General features: G+C 41.6%; 1 protein-coding gene across 10 annotated transcripts in view; it reads right to left on the minus strand.

Moving 5' to 3' along the window:
* Positions 1–22,894, minus strand: part of ADGRL3 (adhesion G protein-coupled receptor L3) — a 1,158,007-nt gene that overhangs the window by 746,549 nt on the left and 388,564 nt on the right. For all 10 annotated transcript variants that reach the window (XM_069237928.1, XM_069237906.1, XM_069237923.1 and 7 more), the window contains one exon: positions 8,545–8,765. In XM_069237928.1, the coding sequence (XP_069094029.1) occupies positions 8,545–8,599 (55 nt within the window). In that variant the 5' untranslated portion in view covers positions 8,600–8,765. The remainder of the gene's footprint in view (positions 1–8,544; positions 8,766–22,894) is intronic.

The following is a 22,894-nucleotide window of genomic DNA, read 5'->3' on the forward strand; positions in this document are numbered from 1 at the left end:
ACAAAGGTCACACTTCCTCAATGCACCAACTAGGTTCAATTTCTTGTCACTCAGCTTTAACACACATAGACATCTGCAGTGATGGCAGTGGCTAACTAAGGTTTCCTAACCTAAAAGAGTATATTTATCACCTGTTAGTTTGGTCAGCATTTATCCTTCAATTTTGCTTTGAATGCATTATTTTATAAGCAGTTAACTGACAGTGAAAAGACAAAACACTTAGACTATTTTGATCTTTTAGTCATCTCTTTGGCCCTGCAGTCACTTCCCCTGCCCCCACAGCAGTCTGATCACAGTTCTCACTGTCTGTAATCCTGTTCACGAGGTCCGTGCAAAATGCAGCAAATAAGGCCGCACTTCCAGACCATCTTCATTTATATGTACTTGCAGAGGCATTTGCGCCCCCCTGGGAGCCCATCCCCAGCCCGCAGGGGGCGCGTTCCACAGTCTGAAGGCCTCTGCAGACCTAAACATACATTTTTTCACCATGTGTTAACGGTGGGCCCTCGTTCAGAGAGCCAGCTAAGAGGTATTCTGCCCCTCACCAACCCACCCCACACCAGACCCCCATCCCCCAAAAAAAAAAAAAACACAAATGGTTGCTGATGATTTTGCCAATATCCTGTTTTTTTTCACACCTGTTAATTGACAGCGACTGCTCAGAGCAACAACAAAAAACGAGTTGGAAATCCACTTTGTATAGTGGTTCCCAGCTCGTTTTCTCTGCCGCCTATGATTCAGCTCCTCACCGGGTGACCCTGTGGAGGGAGTCGAAATCGTGAGACACACGGTGGCACTGTGTGTGTTGGTGATCTGCCTCTGGTCTAAAGGTTAATGTTCAATAGTGATTTATTTTCAGATGCCACTTAAATGCGAATGGATTATTCAAGCATGACTATAACAGATGTTATAAATACTCAACTAATAGAAGCAATTGGAAAGGTTTCAGAAGTATGAATGGTTGAATTTGCTCTAAATATATGGCTTAGACATTTGCAATTTATTGAAAAAATTGCGTTATCAACCTCTCCCCAAGCCACATTCAAGACACCAATTCAGGGATGTATATAACTTGATAAAACACTCACAGTTTAGTGTTTTTTTTCTTATTAAAATATGTTGTAGCACGAATGGGAAAGGCCCTCAATAAAATTAGAAGTAGTCACATATGTTACAGCATATCGGGGAGTTTCAGCAGATTTCCCACAACAGGTCATCATAAAATGTTGTAGAACACTAAACTGTAAGCAAAAGAGACGAGGCGATTGCATCGAATCTCTGCTCTCATACGAGAACCAATGTGTCTACTTTTTTATGTTACAATATTTTTTTTTTTCATTCGCCGTTTCCGGCTTACACTTTCCTTTTATCAGTGATATTAATATACACGTTAATGACTAGCAATTACAACGTTGCGCTGCCAATACGACGTGTCATTATCGCCTTGTAATAATTTGCAAAGACATACTGAGATGTCTGTGTTTTTTAAACTTGTTTTCCACCCTTAGTATTAGTGAGCTGTCGTTAATGGCACGTTTCCTCTGACACATGGGTTAAAGTGCCAATGGCAAGGTACAGGGGCGCACAGACATGTGTGATAGGCCTTATTGACAGTCCTTACGATTTGCAGATGGAAGCAGTAGAACACATTTGCTGATAATATACGGAGGAGGACAATCTGGTTTCGAAGATGGCAAGGGTTAAAACAATTAGGATTATCTCCAGACATCCACACTAATGGCATCTTCTCTCCACCCTACCTTACTGTGTAACCCACTCAGCAGCACACTCGCACTGCGTGCCACCTGTGTTCTGACTGTAACTTGCTTTAACATGGTTTGGTAGCTGGAAGACAGCTATGTTTTTCTGTTCCTCTGTATGGGTTTTAGTGACCTTTATTGGTGATTTATTTCGTGGTTTAGCAGGCGGCTGAGTGTTGTCTTTCTGTGACATCAAAAGCCCTCATTTTGAATGGACCGAATTTGGCCCTGAAAAGTTTTTTCCTCTGCATCCCAAAGATTTACCTTGAACAAGGGGGTACCAGTGGGCCCAGGGGACCAAAAGCTCCATCTGTTCTGTGTCAGGGATTTATTTTATTTCTCAACTACAGCTCTCTTGAATGGCTTGCTGTGCGTATCTGGTTGAGCTGGGATGGGAATGTGTACCTCTTTGGAGGACTGTGGTCCTAATAACTATCAGCAGCTGCCTCCTTAACAAAACCAGTTGGATTCTAGAGAGAGTGGGGTAATACTTGGAAGGAAGTCTCTCTTTCATGTTTTTGTCTGTTTGGGAGTCAGCAACACTCAGGCCCATTGTCTATGTTCAACGTTTGGCTGAGTGTACAAATTCAACATGCTGAGGGGGTAGAAGGGCAACAAGGTTTTGTGGTTTGCACTAGATCACTTGGCTGGAATGCAGTGACAATCACTTTGAGGTCACAGCATTCCAGGCAGTGTCAAGCCTCATGGGGAGATTTGAATGTGGTCAGTTATGATTGGTTTGCTGCCTGAGGAGGTTGGAAAAACTTGCTACGACCCTAATAAAGGGTTATGAAGAACCTTTGAAGCGAAAATCGTATTCTGCCGATTAGGGTGGGATTGTCGCCAACCTCCTAGATGAATCAGAACCCACGCGACCCATATTTAGCGTCTTTTGAAGTGATATTGTGGACACCGAGGTAAGCCGCCAAGAGAAAGTGGAACCCCTGTGTATGTTTTTGCTGACCCAAGGCGTGGGCAGAACTTTGGCATGTTTTGCGACTGGTGGAAGGGAGTGAACTGCGTCAAGGTGTGAGTGGAACCTTGGCACGTGTGTGACTGGTTGAAGGCAAGAGAGGTGTGCTCTCATTGCTGTCTGCGAGCAAAATGATGAAGTCGTGAGCACATGACATTCCATCCAGTGTGATAAATGTCGTGAGCACATGACGTTCCGTCCAGCGTGATTGGGTAAAGCTGGGGAACGTGAATACTGGAGAGCAAGCAGTTTTGTTGCAATGATGTTTCTTCTTACATACAAGAGAAAACTTGATTGTAACTGCCTATGCCCATCTTTGATGAATCCTTTTCATGCGGGTCACTCGGCAACAAGTGGTGATCCGCAACCATTAATATTTAATTATTTATTGACACACGGATCACTCTATAACAAGCAGTGATCTGCACACCTTTGAGATTAATCGGTGATCCGCACACCATTGATATGAATTTTTTGCTGACAATAAATGAGGCAGAATTTCATTTTTTCTTTCTATATATATTTATACAAATTATTTGCTGGTCTCGTTTCAGTGATCACCACACTTTAGTCCTTTTAAACAACTGAGAAGTAGGTTGTTAGTCCAAAGTAGTTCTAGCGTTATTAACAATTCAAATATTGAGACATTATGGCAGGCGCTAATTTGTCTGAACCTCCTCATTTCCTTTCAGATAAGGGTGATCCTATTTTGTCATAGAAAAGATGGAAGCAGATATTTGATTCATACTTACTTGTGATTGGGGGAGAAAAACTTTTGGAAGTTTGCAAATAAGCTGTATTATTACATAATTTAGGAACAAAAGGGAGAAATGTGTATGAGCGTTTGGAAGAGATCATCATTGGTCATGGGGAGGGAGGGTGAAACAGATATTGTTTTTGACAAGTCTGTAATGATGTTGGAGAACCTTTTTTGAGGTACTGGAAAGGCACAAACTTTTCACGAGAGTGCAGGGGAAACAGGAAAAAAGTGGCGCCTGTTTTGCAGCCTTGAAAATGTTAGCTCGTACATGCGAATTTGAACAACTGACTGATTCTCTTGTCAGAGACCAGATTGACAGGTGCACGAACAATGTAAAGGTACAAGAAACATTATTAGCAAAATATCAAACTTTGAAAGAGAGGATAGCTATATTTGAAGATATGGAGAATAATAGTATGTGGGTGCATAAAACGCGTGATGAAAAAGAAAAAGGCGACATGCTTGTGGATGAGTCCATGTATAAAGTAAGCGGTGTTGGTAGAAATGCAGAGAAGGAAGTAGACAAACATGAGAGAAAGAAGAGAAAGGAGGGACATTAAAAGTTTGAGAAGAAATGTTCTCAAAATGATATAATATCAACAAAAAGTGGAGGTGTGAGATGTTTTAGATGTGGGAGCGAAGGACATCTTTCCAATAGTCCTGGATGTTTTGCAAGGTTAGCAGTATGCAAGAGGTGTGGTGAGAAAGGGCAATGTGCCTGGGTGTGTAGATGGAATAAACCACAGGCGGTGAGTTATATTGCAGGAGAAGAGAAACTTTAAGAATATATTATTTTCAGTATAAAGGATGATGGATGTGTGGACGCAGCTCCACTAGAAATGCTGGAATTTGAAATTGTGGTGGGAGGAAAAAAAGTTGTTGTACTTGCTAATTCGGGATCACCATTCACGATGATTGGTGACAAGAACTGGAACTCAATATTTGGGAATAGAGAAATTGAATTACTACCACCAAATAAAAAATCCTGTTGGGTACGGAAGCAAGAAAATAGATGTTTTGGGGTATTCGGTGATGAGAATTCAAGTTGATGAGTGTGAAACAACTGGAAAAGTGTATGCAGAGAAAAGGGGTGATAACCTTTTAGGTTGGAGACATCAAAGGGACATGGGGAATAATATTAAATCCAAATTCCAAACAGAAGGTGTTAATAATGGCGAATGACGGATTCTCAGATGAGATAGTTTCTAGATTTCCTAAAGTATTTGGAGATAATTTAGAGTTAGGAATTTTGAACATAGAATTGTTCTAAAAAATGGTGCAATACGATGTGTGTCTAAAGTAAGGAAAGTTTGTCATATGATGTTAGCACCCCTCAAACAAGATTTTTAAAAAAATTAAAAGAAAGAGGAGTAATTGAAGAAACCGAGTGCTCAGAGTGGTTGGTCCCCATAGTTCTAGCACCAAAGGATGGGGATAAAGAGAGTTGTATGTGTGTTGACTTGAGAGGATTAAATACACACATCTGTGTTCATTGTCAACCATTACCAAATATTTCTGAAACTCTGGCTTTATTCAAAGATGCTAAGTTATTCAATGTGATGGATTTGTCCTCTGCTTACCACCAGGTTATGCTCCATCCTGATTCCAGGCCATTAACATAATTTGTAACCCCTTTGGGAGCATTCTGATTAATCCGGATGCCATTTGGACAGGGCTCTGCAGAGGCATGCTTTCAGAGGGCCATGAAGAAAGTGTTAGGAGGGTTGGACAAAGTTTTGTGTTTCCAGGATGATATTTTGGTCTATGGATGAAACCATTGTAAACATGATGAAATATTGTGGAAGGTGTTGGAGCAATTACAGAATGCAGGCTTGGTGATAAAAAAGGAGAAGTATAAGTTCAGAGTATCCACTGTAACATTTCTGGGGCACACTATCTCAGGTGAAGGTATAAATCCGAAAATTGATTTGGCAGTATTGTGGAAGCTCCCAAACAAGAAAACAAATACCAAGTACGATCATTTCTTGGTTTGACAGAATTTTGTTCAAAATGTATCTAAAATGTTGCTAGTGTTTCTCAACCATTGAGGTTGCTGCTAAAGAATGGTGCCCAGTTCAAATGGACTGAAGAATGTGATCAGTCTTTTGACAGTATTAAATGCAGCCTTGGAAAATTACCAACCTTGTGACATTTTGATGCTCACAGGAAAACAATTTTAGTGACCGATGCCAGTCTGAAGGGTTTGGGTGCAGTTTAGCCCAAATGGTGTATGGTGAAATGAAGGTGATAGCTTTTGCTTCTCGCTCGCTGAAAGGTGCTGAAGAGCGTTTTTCAGTTATTCAGTTATTGAACGAGAGGCCTTAGCTGTATATTGGGCAATTATCCACTTTACATTTTTTTCATGGGGAATACCATTTGTGATCAGATCGGATCATCGACCACTTACTCGTATGTTCTTATGTAAGGAGATGTAGAATGTATCCCCTAGGATCAGGAGGTGGTCAGATAGATTGAACAGTTATAATTTTACAGTTGAGTATATATCTGGAGCAGGGAATGCAATGTCAGATTGTCTCTCTAGACTGCCAATCAACCAGAGTGTAGATGTGTGAGAAGAAGTAGCTGTAGATTGGGTATGTGAATCAGCACTGGAGGGAAGTGAGTGGGATAATACTATTTCAAACAACTTAGAATTATCTACATTAAAGGAACTCATTGTAAATGGTTGGCCAAACAAGAAATAGATACCAACTAATGTGGAAGGTTTTCTTTGTGTAAAAGATGAACTTAGCATCAATGATGGGAAAGTATTAAGGGGGGAATGTGTGGTACCACCTAATGTTTTGAGACAGAAGTTAGTTAGATTGGCTCATTAAGACATTTAGGGAGAAATTTGACCAAGGCTTATTTGCATGACTGGTACTGGTGGCCAAAAATGAATCAAGAGGTTGAAGCGGTGGTAAAGGATTGTTGGCATTATGCAAATAATGACAAAACAAAGAAAACTCTCACAGTTCCTCTGTCACCTATTGAGGTTGCAGTGGAGCCATAGACTAAGCTAGGTGTAGATATAGCAGGGCCATTTGATCTTCTAGCCAATGATGAACGGTATGTTATGCTACTGGTAGACTATGCATCTAAGTGGGTAGTCACGAAGTGTGTGGCTTCGATAAACACTAAAATAGTAATCACATTTTAAAAAAAAGAAATTTCTAGGGAGGGTGTTCCAAAACCTCTTATAACTGATAATGTTATACAGTTTGTATCCCAGGAAATGAAAATGTTCTTAAAGAATTGTCAATAACTCATTTCAAAACAGCCCTCTATTTACCTCAAGCCAATGGTTTAGCAGAGAGTATGAATAAGATAGTAAAAAATTGTTCACAGCGTGCACTCCCGAATAAAAACATCCCTAAAAGAAATGTTGAGAGAAACCTGTTGGGCACACAGTGTCACTCCTAATAGTATAACATCTATATCTCCATTTGTTTCACTTAAAGGCAGGAAAGCACATTGAAAACTCAATCCTGTGTGGCTAAAAATAAGTGGGGAACAAATGTGGACTTTCCGGATGATGAGCTTGTTCTGCGTACGAGGGAATATCAAAATAAATATAAAACTCACTATGGTGCTAAGAATTGTGCACATGATTCAAAGTTTCAGGTCGGTGACAGAGTTTTAGTGAAAAGTCCTACTATAATAAGAAAAGGATGTTCAAAATTCATGGGTACTTTTGTGATAACTTCTCTTAAAAGGAATGCCATAATATTGGACTCAGGAAATGTCTGGAGTATATCTAGATTAACAAAACTAAATGAGGTTGGTTCGGAACTATGTTAAAAGAGAGCCATAGGAGGGGAGGATTTGAATGATGATAAAGAGTTTTTGTTGAGAAGAGAAAGATATAAACCTACTTGGACACTGACTATGTAATGGGGAAAGTTACAAACTACAGACTTAATTAAGTCATGAATTGAAGAATTTTATTAAACAAGGGAACCTTCTACTTTTATACATAAAGTGAATGTATGTATATATATATGTATTGTACACATATGATTTACATGATGCAATTTGTTTCCGTAGAAGCTTATTATTTTAATATTGATTTTTAACTGTTGTATTCTGATATGATATTATAAGGGAGGGAGAGGTGTTGTGGTTTGCACTAGATCACTTGGCTGGAATGTGGTGACAATCACTTTGAGGTCACCGCATTCCAGGCAGTGTCACGCTTCTGGGGGAGATGTGAATATGTTCAGTTACGATCAGTTCGCTGCCTGAGGAGGTTGGCTAAACATGCTACAAACCTAATAAAGGTTTATGAGGAACCTTTGAAGCAAAAAGTGTATTCTTTACACAAGGGCAGACAAATGGTAACTTTATGGTCGGGGAAGATCCCAGGTTCTCTTCCATTAAGTGCCTCGGACTACTAAGGCAATGTGTGATTTTAATGACCAAAAATACTTTTGCTTTTAGTCACTGCTCTGTTTTTATGACTAGAGAGAACCTGGGATCTTCCTCAACCATAAAGCTTTGCAAAAGCCATATTAAAACAAACATTGACAAAACCAAAAGGCTGGTCGCCTACACCAGGCATATTGGCCTTGACATAGCTTGTTTGAATTTTGCAGTCACAAGGTAAATATATTTTACCAACTCATGGGAACCCCACCCTCAGCTAAGTTGGGCTCTTGCTTGATGACACTGTATAGTATTTTTATGGGACTTTGATCAAGGCATTCAGTGAATACAATAAATGTTAATGTTTTTATTTGAGTATAAGTTGCAGCCACATTTATTTATACAAAGTAACACTGATGAATGCTTAATTTGCGAGAGGAGGGGTGGGTTTGAAATGCAACTAAACATAAGCAATTGTTAGATTCATAAAGACAGTACCAGAGAAAAGCTATCATGCATGATGTAAAAACAACTTTTCCCTTTATAGAAGAAGCCTGATATATTTGAGAGCCTGTGAAGAACATTTAGTAAGGCAATCTGGACATTATACCTCTTTATAATGTCACCAGATTGTAAGATATATTTACTTATTACTTTAATTCACAATATGCTTTCTGTTCTCTTACCATGTATCATCGGATAGGCGAGCATCATAAAGAACAGCAGCTGAGATGACCACATGGCTGTGAAGTAACACCTGGTGGCACCTCTAAAATGGACTTTTCAAGATGAAATAAGAGCGGTTCCCTTTGATTCTTCGGGCTCCTCCCCAGCAGATCTGGTATTTACATCCCAAGACATAAAATTAAAGAAATGTGCAAACAGCAAAAGAGCAACTGCTTCCAACCTGCAAAAGAAAGAGAAAAATACATGTAACCCAGCTCAGATTTCTAAGGCATTCATTTGATTAAAAATGCTATTTTTTATTTTTTTAATATTTTATGGATACACTTTTCTAAACTATAAAACAAGGATGTCAAATACTTTTTCTGGGCCACTGTATTTCACAAGATACTTATGAATATTAATAACGGACAGTTGCTAGAAAGTGGGTCTCTAGTTGGCAGAGGTATGCACCCTGTCCAAGTAAGGCCCACAATCCTAGTCAGGGTAAGTCAATTACGTGACAACAATTAGCCTATGCTCACCCTCTGGAAGCTTGGCACAGAGCAAGGAGGTTTAACTTAGAAAGCAATGTGTAAAGTACTTGTGCAATACGCCAAAAGTAAATACAGTGACAAAACCACAAAAAGACTCCACAAAGGTTTATATAAAAAATAGAGATTCTTTATCTGAACGAATCGCGACCAATACCTTACAACATCAAATAGGTATTTACTTTTAAAGAGAATCAAATCAGCGCACTTAATGCCGGGCTAGTTTTAGAGCCTTTACGGTAGTTCAGGGAAGTTTGTGTGACCCTCTGCGATGAGCGCAGCAAAGACGTGTTGGGTTTGTTTGAGACTGAGTTGATTAGATTGACGCTAAGATGGTGATTGTCTCTCAATGTGCAGAGAAAGCAGCGGAAGTCCTCTGGCCGTTCAGGCCTGCAGTTATCAGGCAAGCCACCGGGTTGGAAGCAGGCGATATCGTGGCGGCCGGATCTGTGACAGAAAGCAGGGAGGTGCCAGAGCTGAGAAAGGCAAGCGCGTGCAGCGTATCTTGGCTACTCATCAGCGTGGGCAGCAGTCTGCAGGGGAACCGCAAAGGAGCCTGTATGAGGTGGCTGGTCACACCAGCAGGGCCACGTTGAAGTTTAGATGCAGGTGGCAAGCAGAAAGAGAAGCCGATCCGAGGTTTCTGCTCAGCGGCGACTGCAGCGATGTGGCCACTTGTAAGTTGATGCACAGCAGTGATGGCTGAGATGAGGCTACTTTTAGGTTGATACACAGCGGTGATAGCTGCAATGAGGGTGCTTGTAGGTTGATGCACAGCAGCAATGGCTACAATTAGGCCACTTGTAGGTTGATGCACAGTGGTGACGGCTGCGATTAGGCAACCTGTAGGTTGATGCACAGCAGCGACGGTTGCCGTGAGGTAGCCGTTGGGTCTTTGATGTCCTGGAAACCCTAAGCGGAACCGGTGGCAAGCCGGCAAGCTCTTGTAGACATTCTGGAAGGGATGCATAGTCCTTGGGTGCAGGGCAGAAATCAGAAGGCAGCAGGGCAGCACAACAGGGCAGAGGAACAGTCCCTGAGAACAGTCAGTTCTGGCAGAGTGGCAATCCTGACACAAAGCAGTCTTTACTATAGCAGAGCTTTGTTGAATCCAGAGGTGTACTGTCTTGAATGGGCCAGAGACCCAGTACTTACACAAGAAAGTGCCTTTGATGTGGGGGATGACAACAAAAAATCCTTGTGAAGTGCACAGGTCCCCCTTTCAGGTCAGCCTCAGCTCCATACTATCAGTGGAAGGTAATCAGTCCCTTTGTGAGGGCTCTGGCCACTACCCTTTGAGATGTAAGTGGGATCCCTTCACAACCTCCTTCCCAGGAAGACCCATCAGTGTGCAGATGAATGCAGATGCAGCTGAGTATCCTGTGTTATGGATGTCTGAAGGGAATGCACAAGTGAAGCTGTCATATAGTCACTGTAAAGAGGATTTATCATTACCATTCCAATGGTACTTAACATGATGTAGCTACTCCTCTCATATCATGAATTCCAGCTTAAGAGCATTATAAGAGTTCCCAGTGCTGGCCTTTGAGAGGGGCGAGCGTAACAGTAATAAAAAACAACTTTGGGAGTATTTCTTTCCCAGGACATGAAAACTTAAAAGTATATGTCCTGCTTTTGACTTGCATGGTACCCTGCCGTATGGGCTACCTAGGGCCTACTTTAGGGGTGGCCTATATGTAAAAAAAGGGGAGCTTAAGACTTGGCAAGAGGTATTAAATGTCAAGTCGGGGTGGCAGTGAGACTGCACACTCAGGCTCTGCAGTGGCAGGTCTGAGGCATGTTTACAGGGCTACTTAAGTGAGTTGCACAATCAGTACTGCAGGCACACTAGTAGCATTCATTTTACAGGCCCTGGGTATATAATATACCACTTCACAAGGTTCTTACATGTCAATTAAATATACCAATTGTGGGTACACCAATGTTACCATGTTTTACGGGAGAAGCACGTGCACTTTAGCACTGGTTAGCAGTGGTAAAGAGCTCAGAGTCCTATGGCCAACACAAAGATACAGTAACAAAACAGGAGGTAAAGGCACAAATTCTGGGTTTACAGGGACATTTCCAAAACCAGTTGCGCAAGATTTTAGTTCCGTCATAATATGCACCGTTTAATACAAAGTTTGGTTGATTGTAAACATGTGACCCTGGAAGTAAAAAAAAAAACAAAAACTGGATGACTTTAATTAGATAATATGTAAATAGGACTAGAAGGTAGGCATGGATGAAGTATATGGGCAGAGGTCTAGGGAAACTGAGCTTGTGACAAAATGAATAAATTGTGATATTATTTGTGCATAACTTACACACTTTTGGAAATAGTTGAACCTTCGCTACAGCTGTTGCCAATGTTCATATTACATAATATACACGAATATGAGTATATAATTAATGTAGAATGATACCACAATTTATGAATAATGAATTTAATACCCATGTCAAGCAGGGTTTCCTGATATGTTGACATTATCTAACATATCATAAGATTTTCTCAAACATACAACTTTTATTTCAAATATGGCATGCCTTCCTACACAGATTTTATGAAAACTTAGTTGTTTATTGTTCTTCAACACAGTTCCTGGCAGGTGCATTTAAGTATAATGTAGGTGCTCTGATAAGTGTTGCAATTGTTCCCATTTTTTATTCCAGTTGTGAATGTGCATGTGGAAAAGGTAGGCTTTTGTAATGCAGAGTGTGCCTATGAATCCCTTGAATATGTAAATAAATTTAATTAGCAAGGTTACATTAAATCCAACATCTAAATTACACCATTGTGTTCATTTGTGAATCATGCACAGTTATGCTTCCATGCATTTAGACATGTCTATTTCTGTGCAACACTTTTTGAAGAGAAAAATACAATAGTTAAATTTGCCCAAGTGCGTCAAAAAGACCTGATTCACCCTACATTTTTTCCCCTTAATCAATTGTATGGTACCCCCAAGAAATTCCAGAAAATCAACAAGTCAGGAGTAAGTAACCAATAATAAGTTACTTGTGTCAGTGAGGCATTCTATGGGTGGTGTATGGGTGTTCCCATGCACCTACCCATGGGTTATGACACAAATCTCTATCTACAAAGATTTGTCAACATGGATTTCTGCCAAAAACTGTGCCTCCCTGAGGCAGGTGTGACAAGGAGCAATGTGTCCATGTTGATTCTACTTGTTTTTTCCTCATTGCATGTATATTGCATTCTACAGCACACATAGAAAAATAGTCTAGTGCAGAAAGGACCCCTTCTTACACAAAAACTATGCTGACCACAACACAGACACACTTACACTGTGGTGCAAGGGGGCCTGCATTGGCATATGGTAGCCAAAAGTGCCCCACGCAGGGAGAGAGCAGAACTGCACCACTTCCTAGCAGATGTGGTGCAGTTCCGCCCTTTCCCATTCATGCGGGACAGCAAGTTTACCTGCTGCGCTGAGGGAGCTTTTTGCAAGTCTGGCCCACTCTTCAAAGAAACTTTAACTTGGGGTCTACTGTCAAACTTGGTGGATTTGAAAAGCTGTCCTCTGATTTGATTACGTTTCCTGTGTATGATCCTTTGTTATTTACAAATCACTCAATCTTTGGGCCCTTAATTAGTCTTGTCACTCGATATCCTAGATTATCACCAATTACTATATTGTCATTTGCTGCTCATTCTAGAAGCTTGGCAACAGTTCTGTTCTAGCAGGCTGACCTGGCCACAGGCGACATGTTCTCGCTTTTACAAAACAATTATGACACATATAGTTTATTCCCCTAATGTTCTTAACAAGAATGGTCAAGAGCTTACAAATTTTCTTCATGTCCGTAGTTTTGCGATCAAAGTCCGCACTACCATTTTCTTAGGCCCTAGAGCAGACGCAAGGTACTCCCATATTTCGTTTGTTACCACTGATAAGGAAACTTGTAAAGTTGTTAGACATCTCATCGTAGTTCTTCTTTTTCAAACTTCAGGCCTATTAAATGGATGGTTAAAACAGGTGTAAAGGCCTATTATTAACTGTATGTTTCAAGCAGGTAAGTGTGTGAATTTTACAATAGATTCACAATAAGAAAGACAGCGAAAAGTCAAGCTTGTGCATAAAACATGGGCATTGAGTCAGACATTAAAATGTCTGGGGTAGCAGAACTTTTCGGGAATATACGGTATTGATTCTTTACTGCAGAGGCTGAAGCCTACACATGTGTTTCTTGGCACTTTTTAAATGCATATGCTTGAAAAACGTTTATTTTAATTTTACAAAGATATTTTTGTAAACGTCACAGGCACTTTCATCCTTCGGTGCAAAGTGTTACCTTTACAGACCTTCACGAAAAGTAAAGTGAGTGTAGAAGCAAGGCTATGTTTTCAACCAGGAAGTGCATTTTTTGGATTCCACAATTGCTTTATAATTAAAACTGTTTTTAAAGACATGGAGGCGTCCTGCCGCTGGGCTAAAAATGTTGAATACGGTATAATATGCTCTTAAAACATTGTAAATATGGTTACAATAATTCACTTTCGCTGGGTCTGCCATAAACAATAGATATTTTTTTACATCTACAAAGTGAGGAAACTACCACCCATTTCTATATGTAGAGGAAACTATACATTTCTTGTGACTGTTTTAACACCATGCAACCATTTACCAAGAGTTTTACCACATATTGCATTGTAGGTAAATCAGTTTTTACTGGGAAACATTCACTTATTGCTGTAACTGTGTGCAGCGCGACTTTTCTTGTGCCCTTTACCGCCCACCCATCGCCACCATGTGTGCGCCGTATTTAAAATACAGCACACCATGGCGCAGGGTAGAGGGCAATAGCGTCATTTTTCATGACACTATTGATGTACTCTCCAGGAGTAGTGCCAAAATAATGGTGCTACTCCTGCTGAGTACATAGGGGCTCATTATAAACAATGGAAGACCCCTTCTAACGCATGCTCTGAGCAGCTGTTAAAAGTGCTGTACAAAATGACCTAAGGAAATCTGTTAGATTTCCTTGCACCATTTTTTCGCCCCCCCAATGGGGGAACAACCCCTTTGCATACATTATGCCTGGCCCAGGCATAATGTAGTGCAAAGGGTTACCAAGTGGTGTAATGCATGTATTGTGCTACTTTTTAATGTGGCGCAAAGATTTTGGCCTTGTTGGGCCAAATTAGCATCAAAAAAAAAAATGACACTACTGTGGCGCAAGGTAGCGCTAGTGGCTTATAAATATGTCACATAGTTTGTTAGTAAAAGGCAGACATGTATCAAAGATGGTTAAACTCCAACACTTCTGAGCCTTAATGATAAGAACCTTTTCACAGCGCCTGCTGCCACATTGCTGATGCTTTAGAATGCTGTAAGTAATGAAAGCTATTATTGCTCAGTTCAATGCTGTGCATTGTGACAACCACAGAAGAATAAGAGCCTGAGTCGTTCTGGTCGTGCTTCAAATACAAAATGTAAAGGCTGAACATATAAATATGTAAGACGTGAATAAATCCATAGAACTACTCTCTATGCTTGCATGTTGCTCATCATTATCTCGTCCTAAAATAGTTATTTGCTCAAATTCAGTCAGAAAGAGTTATGTTGGTTCCATTTTCATATTTGACTATAAAACACATTTGTGACTATATGCATTTGTGTTTTCTCATGCTTATGCTGCTACCTATGTTGTTTATGCAGACTCAGATGAAGTCTTGCAGTGCTACCCTGCAACATTTACATCTGCAGGGCTGTCTAGAGGGTAGCACAAATTGAAGTGGTCACCTGGGCCTTTATGATACATAGGGTGCACTTTTCCTGTTTGCGTCATGGGTGCACCACATGCAAACTGGGTAAGTGTGCCTTATTACAGATATTGGGCTGCCCACAGGGCAACCAACATACTTGTGCTACCCTGGGGGCAGCACATTCATGTGAAACACAGAGCAGTTGCTTTGAAAGTCGACCGTATTTCACAGTGCAGGTGGCAGGGTGATTACACGCGCCTGCAAGGGGATGTCTAGGGGAGTCCATGGGATCTCCTTTTCCCCATCCAGAGGCCTGTCATGAGGGGGCACAATGACAGTGCACCACCTTTTTGTGGCTCACTTTCAGTGCGCCTCCCGACAGCTGCTTTGCCTTTGCGCCCACATCTATAATTCAACGCAAGCGCAGACGCAAAGAGATTCCCTTGTTTGCATGGGGCGACGCCCCTATGCAAATGTCGGAATGCCATCTTATGATTGTGCTGGTGATACATGTCCACCAGCCTATCAGTATTAAACAAGGGGCCACACAAGTGTCGGAGGCCCCTTTTGTAATATATCAAAGTCCTGTAATACAGCTCCTAGAGTGCAACATAAAGAGGGTGTCACATTACCAAAAGCAACAGATATTATGCATTGTAGTGCTGTGGCAAAATGTTACCTCAACTGCAGTCGAAAAAGTCCTAATATCCTCTGCATGACATTGCTTCATACTGCCAACAACTTTTTTAATAAATCACAAAGCAAAACCTCTGATTTTAGAGTACCATTCGGCTGAGGCTACTTTTCTTTTCTCTTAACAAACTGACTGGCATTTGATAGCATTTTCCTGAGCCTGTGTATGGTTCTTTAAATAACACTGGAATATATTTTGGAAGATGCAGGAGGCACATTTGGTTTCAAATATAATGTTAATCAAACCATGGGGTCAGGGGAATAAAACACATTCATGAAGGACAGAAAAGCATGAGCAGTAGTCAGGGAGGACTCTTCAGAGTTTTCCATTTCTTCCAAATTAGATTATTGTATTTTAAGCACCGTTAAGTGATAAATTAAATTTCTGACATCTCTGAGATTTCAGGTGCTTGCAGAACTATTACATCAATCAATGGGATGCATATTACTCAAAGCCTTTTTTTAAAGAAAATGTATTGACTGTTAAACAATATCTGTTTCCACCCAGAAACGATGCTAAATTGATTGAACGGTATTACGCTCTCAATCTGTTACAAGGAAACCTAAACCATGGCCAATAATGTCTTGAGACTGTGAATTTCAGGCAAATATATATTCATTTTCTCTCTTGAATGTCAATGAAGGTAGTCTGGGTAGCTTGTTCTACCCCTAGCTTGCCCTGCTATCAGGGCTGGACTGGGAACCCAAAGCAGCCCAGGTCGGGGGGGGCAGGGGAGTGTGGACTGCAAGTGTGAAGCACTGTTGCTTTTGTTACTTTGTGAATGTGCTGATATTGCACCATTGCTGCAAAACCGGCCCCCAGTAACAAAACCAGCCCCCACTTCTGCAAAACTGGCCCCCAGCCTCCTGAGGAAAGGACTGATGCCCGCTATGGCCGTTTGTTATGTGAGAGGATACAGAACAAACAACAGAACATAAGCAAAGTGTAGTAGTCCTTTTTAGGTTTGAAGTGTAATGGACCTCTGCCACTCATCGTAAATATATTGTATTACATTGATACTCTAAAGGTTTTTTCAGCCTCCTACAGCCATTGAGTTCTTAGTATCAGAAATCTTCAGCCATTGGCTTGAGACTTTGACAATTATGTTTTCGATAAGCCCAGAGGTGTGCTTTAGTTTAATCTTCTTTCAATTGGTTGTTTGAGTGTATTTACTGCCTCTGTTGTAATATACAAGGGACTATTTTACATCTGAAAAGTCAACTCTGTCATCACACATGTAATTCTTTATCTCATCCACGTACTGCATACACAGAACAATCCATATAATAAATTGTTTTGTAGTTCATCAGGCATTTTTACTGCTGTTATCAGCACTCAAGAGTAAGTGTTAAACCTATTAGTTTTGCCAGTGCTTGTTACTTTCTATAAATCTCACTGCCTGTCTTTCACCTATCTTGTGATAACAAAACCGGAGGTTGTTGAAGACCTGTGGTTGGGAGAAGGGGTCAACCCTGCAATGTCACTCAGGATAAATACGAATGTGCACAGGCTCTAGATAACAACGTCACAAAGCCCACTGAGTTTTGAGAAGGCCTGTGATTTTTGTTTATATGGAGGGTGGACAATATCTGTATGACCAATAACACTGCCCATTCCTCTGCACCATCAACAGAAGGATACACTCAAAAGTAGAATCTAGAATGGTATGGCCATAGCTTCCTGGAACAACCAGAGAGACAGATAGGCAAAATAAGAATGGTCACCTTCTCTTGTTTCTGTCACTTATGCTTGTTTTGGGAGATTTTCTCCACAGTGAATAAAGACCAGATGCAGGATCACAAAACATTTTTGACTGTCGCTAGTTCACGTCCTTGGTGGTAAGTTAAGGCAGAGCTTGGTGGAAGTACCTTTTATCTCTATAATATGAACACAGATTTCTGGAGATGGTAATGTGACTAGAATGTTTGTGCATATTTGTTATGTGGCATTTTGTTGTGTGGTGGTGTGTTCTGTTGTTTTTTTGTTGTGTTTTTGTGCTGCATTATAATGCAAACACAGCTATGATTGTGTTCTGTTTCGGGTGTTTTTTTGTATTTTGCTCGGCTATGATATGTTGCTGTCCGTTGTGTCCTATTGTTTACTTTAGATTTATTAACAAAGACAAACTAAATTTCCAAAAATCAGCACATACTTTAGAGTTTCCATGACAAGCAACCACTCACCACATAAGTATTAAAACAGCACTACTACAGTTCATCCAACGTTTTAACACACCTGCCATCCCAAAACTGCAGGACAGACCTTTCTTAAATTAGCACGTCCTCTGCTCACTATGGGGCATACTTAAGAGCCCCTATCTTCACCTTAGCGCCACCAGAGCGTAATTCTTTTTTACACTAAGGTGGCGCTAAAGTGGCGCAATGCATGCATTATGTCTACGCCAGGCATGATGAATGCAAGGGGAGCATTCTGGCACTAGGAGGCCTGCAAAAAAGACACAGTGAAATTTAACAGATTTCACAGTGCCATTTTTTGTGTCACTTTTAATGCCTGCTCTGAGCAGGCATTAAAATGACACTCCCATAGAAACCTGTGGGCCTCCTTGCACTTTGCTACACTAGCGTCAACATTTTTGATGCTAGTGTAGCAAAGCGCCACAATAGCATCAAAAATGTTGACGCTATTGTGCTAACGACCGCCATGGTGCACCATATTATAAATACAGGGCGACCAGGGTGATGTTAGGTGTCGGTAGGGGGGCGCAGAAAAAGTTTTGTATTAGCTCTGATGCGCCTCTTTTTTAGGTTCAGTGCGCAAGTGCCCTGACCTGTTGTAATCTATCTGTGGGCTTTTAACCACACCCACTGCACGCCCATTACTATCACTCATTTGTGGGCTGGCCTTTCAAAAATCCTTTGATATTATTATCATAAATGCTTTACGTTTGTCCCTCCTTGGGGTGGTTTGGTTAACGCATTGGACATCGACCCTTTTACATGGATAATTGCTTCACTGCCCATACGTTTGACTGCGAGGGAACTTCTTTTTCTTTTTGAGTCTCTCCTTCATGCTCATGGCGGCCGTGGGGCTTTGAATCGGCTCGCTTATGTCAACTGTTTACTTTTCCTTTTCAATTTGAGTGGCAAGAAAAGTCGGGTTAGGAATTTACAATGTTAACAGCTCTAACTCGAGCAAACGCAAGACCCATTACATTGCAAATGCTTTTCCTAAATATGGATCTTTATATGATGTGGCTCTGTGTCTTGAATTTTCTTTTTCAGTACTCACTTTAATACGGCCTTAAGTAGACCATGGGTTTCACGTTTCAGGCTTTGTTTAAAAACTGTGTGTAAAACAACCGAAAATGGTATTTTAAGTCAGCATTCCAAATCACGTTCCCCCACCCTCTCTCGTTAGGTGCGTGAACATTTAGAAATGGCACGTCAAGGATGGAACTTTCTGATTTCTACAGCTACACTAAGAAGCCTCGCCTGACCCACAAGAATGTTGCCACCAACATCATCACATCACAGCCCACTCTAAGTCATGCGATTTCTTGGATTTTCACACCTGCATCTCCAAAGCGCAGCTCTTCAGAGCAGCCCGACTGTGAGTGAAACAGGGACACGAAATACAAACATGAGGCAATATTTTGAAGGCCCTTCAGCCCCGTTGATAAGCTCTAAGGAATGTGTTAAGATACAACTGATTCCAGCAGCTAGCTGTCTCTTATCAGAGACGTTGCCTTAGATATGTTTCCTGCACATCTCCAGTGAAAAAAACATATTATGTGAGAAAATCATAACTTTCTGTTAAGGTTATTTCTGTTCTTTCGTGGCGTGCCTTATTTGAAAATATAGCGAAAGAGCTGCAATCAATTCCAAATGGATTCTGTTCCTGAAAATAGGAGAATAAATTAATGTGTTTTACTCTATGCAAATGACAATTCTGTAAATATAAGATGAATTTTTAATACCTAAGGACACTAGAATATATATAATATTAAGTAAACGATTAGAAGCCTGTAATAAACCAAGGGCTTCATTTACAAAGTATTGGACCAGTGCAGTGTTGCAAGCCTTTCTGCTGCGCTGCCCTGCGTCAAAACAAAAGGCAGGAATGTGTTGTATTCTTAAGATATGGCGCATTCCTGTCCTTGTCCCCTGCACTGATGCACAAATTGCTGCCGTGCGTCAACAAAGGAACCCTTGCGCCATGGTGCAAGGATGCTTGTGTTGCAGGGATGTTTGTTGTTGTGCAGGAAGGGACACCATCCTGCACAAAAACAATTACTAGAAGCGTTTTCCTTGTTCTATGTGTGTCGTGTTTCTATGCACACATAGAAATAGGAAAAAATTGGGGAGAAATAATGTTATTTCTCCCCGTTGTGCCATCCCTACGCCACCCTTGGGGTGGCATAGGACACTGACGCATTCCCAGGTTTAAAAAACCTTGTAAATCTGGGAATGGGTCAGATTCCAAGGGTGTCATGAGTGTTGCATGGGAACACCCACAGCAACAGCAATGAAACGCCGTTTCATGCAGAGTAATGCAGTGGTCAGACCGTCACTGTGACCCTGGCGGTCTAAGGACCGCCAGCCACGGTCGACATGAGGCCCTGAGTCTCAGTATGCAAGCAACCATTTAGGTAGCTTCGTTTGCTAAGACAAGTCCTTCATTTTCAGTGTTCCTGTGTTGTGTGTGCCTCTGTTGAACTTTCTGGAGTCATGGCTAATGGACCCTGGCAAAATGTACAGTTAGGGGCCAAGTTATACCAAACTATTTCTATGATCACTTGTGAACTATCCTTTGAATATAGTTATTCTTCTATTTCCATGATCAGAAATTGTATGTGTCGCCACAATAGTCCCTAATAATGCATCAAAGTGGGTGCTGGTCATTCTTCTGTTGTCCTAGCATTATTAATGTTGTGCGTCTTACCTGTTTTCCTATATCTGCACTGACAGCTGTTGCTGCATTAGTGTATATAAGTAAATGCGTCTGCAGTGTGTTGTTTACTTCCACAGTGCAAAGTGACTTTGAAAAAATGTATGTGTCTTATCTTTCTGTACAGCATATGAAGTCTTGTGTCAGGTGTTTTTGTTCGCAAGATTTTAGTGTATTGAAATAGTCTTTTGGTCCTCTTTTACTTTTCAAAAAAACAAATAGGAGAAATTAATGGAGGTTAGGTTTCTCACTCCATTCTTTTATAACTTGTTATGCTATTTGGGTGTTTTGCATACATATATGCATTATTTTCTGTTTTTAAAACAGTTTAGTGAGTTTTTACTTTTCCCTAACACAAAAAAACGTGTGTGATTATCTTTTCAAAGGAAAACACATAAAATCTTTTTAGCATACACCTAACAGCCGTGATTGGCAGTAAATGCATGTCAGGCAAAGCCATGTGCCCCTCCGCCTCAGATTCAAAACGCGAACAAATCAATGAATAAAGCATACACATTGAACTACTGCCCTGGCTCCTGTATTATATGATAATTCTTGGTTCAAGAAAACAATGGCAAAGGTTTCGTGTAGAATGCGATCTCTTTTTCAGACAAGCCCGTTGTCTTTCCCCCAGATGGCTATTTCTGTTTTTGAGGAAATACAGTACACGTTTAATTTCTGGTCTAGGCTTCATGGGACCTCTGTCACTCCCCTGCTTCCTGACACAATGACACATTTAAGGACTGCACTTTCCACGTGGGTCGTTTCAACCAGGACCATTTTCGAAAATGGCTTCTACTTGGACTTTGTGTGTTTCAGGTACACATTATGGAGGTCATTCTGACCCTGGCGGTAGACTACCGCCAGGCCTACGACCGCAGATGCACTGCTAACAGGCTGGCGGTGCATCCATGGGCATTCTGACCGCGGCGGTACCGCCGCGGTCAGAAACGGAAAACCGGCGGTGTCCCGCCGGTTTCCCGCTGCCCTGGGGAATCTCATGGGGATTCCGACCCCCTTACCGCCAGCCTGGCTCTGGCGGTTTTGACCGCCAGAACCTGGCTGGCGGTAACGGGTGTCGCGGGGCCCCTGGGGGCCCCTGCAGTGCTCATGCCACTGGCATGGGCACTGCAGGGGCCCCCTAACAGGGCCCCACCAAGATTTTCAGTGTCTGCCAAGCAGACACTGAAAATCGCGACGGGTGCAACTGCACCCGTCGCACCCCTTCCACTCCGCCGGCTCCATTCGGAGCCGGCATCCTCATGGAAGGGAGTTTCCCGCTGGGCTGGCGGGCGGCCTCCTGGCGGTCGCCCGCCAGCCCAGCGGGAAACTCAGAATTACCGCGGCGGTCTTTTGACCGCGCAGCGGTATTCTGACGGCGGTACTTTGGCGGGCGGCCTCCGCCACCCGCCAAGGTCAGAATGAGGCCCTATGTGTTTTTTAGTTTTTATCAGTTGCCAAACTCAACATTGCCTGTTTTACCAGTTAGTTGTGCATTACAAACCCGTGCCACAGTTGAATAGTTCAGTTTACTTGAATAGGCTAGGTAGGACTAGCACATGCTCTACGCTGATCAAGGATAAATTGACTGCAGAGAACGGTGTGGGACCTGACTCTCTATCCCAGTGGTAACACGGTCACCTATGATTAAGACCGAGGTGCTTCGTGCATGCACTGTTTTTCAATGTGTGACAGGAATGCTGTAATTGGCCTTGTATCTACTTCACAGTGGATCTTCGAGGGTCAGAAGTGCCTTAGCATTTGGCAGCCATTGTCAGCCCTAAGGAATCAGCATCAACAGCAAGGAGTATTTTTTCTATGCGTGGTTGTTTGAAACCATTCTCAAATGCTGGAAATCCAAGCGTGGAATGGCTTTTTGTAAACCACTACCAGGCGTGCCTGCACAATCCAAGCTTTTGTACTCTTAAAGAAGAAGCGTTTTGCTATGTGGAAGTTTGTCCCGGATCATTGCATTGTATAACGGTGTTTTGCCACAAACTGATGCTCATGTGATGAGCGTGAGCCATGTCCAGAATTCGACTACATAATCATAGTCATAGTGGCATGATACTTAAGTCTTCAGATTCCCAGCCTATGGTGAGGGCTCTTAATAAATGAGCGGGGATACGGAAACATTACAAACACTAGCTCTAAGTTCTCAAAAACCAGGATTTAATTTTAAGTAGAGTGTGTTTGAGTTCTTAAGCAGTTTAGAAGACAACAATTTCGTCAGTTGAGATGTGTCAATCCTTTTGTGACCTATATCGGGTCCATTTGGGAAACTATTCACGAGGCTCAAGGGAAAGGGGTGGGTACATTTTTCAGCATAGTAAGAAATTAACATTTTGAGGAAGACCACGTAAGCACAAGGAGCTAACATCACTACTTCTACAGCAAGGGTGTTTGACAAAGGTTCTGAAAGGCTGGACTGAGGCCCAAAATTCAATATGCCCATACAAAATACATTTGCACACACTGAAACTAAA

This window comes from Pleurodeles waltl, chromosome 1_2, assembly GCF_031143425.1.
Source record: "Pleurodeles waltl isolate 20211129_DDA chromosome 1_2, aPleWal1.hap1.20221129, whole genome shotgun sequence".
In the NCBI taxonomy this organism is placed as follows: Eukaryota; Metazoa; Chordata; class Amphibia; order Caudata; family Salamandridae; genus Pleurodeles; species Pleurodeles waltl.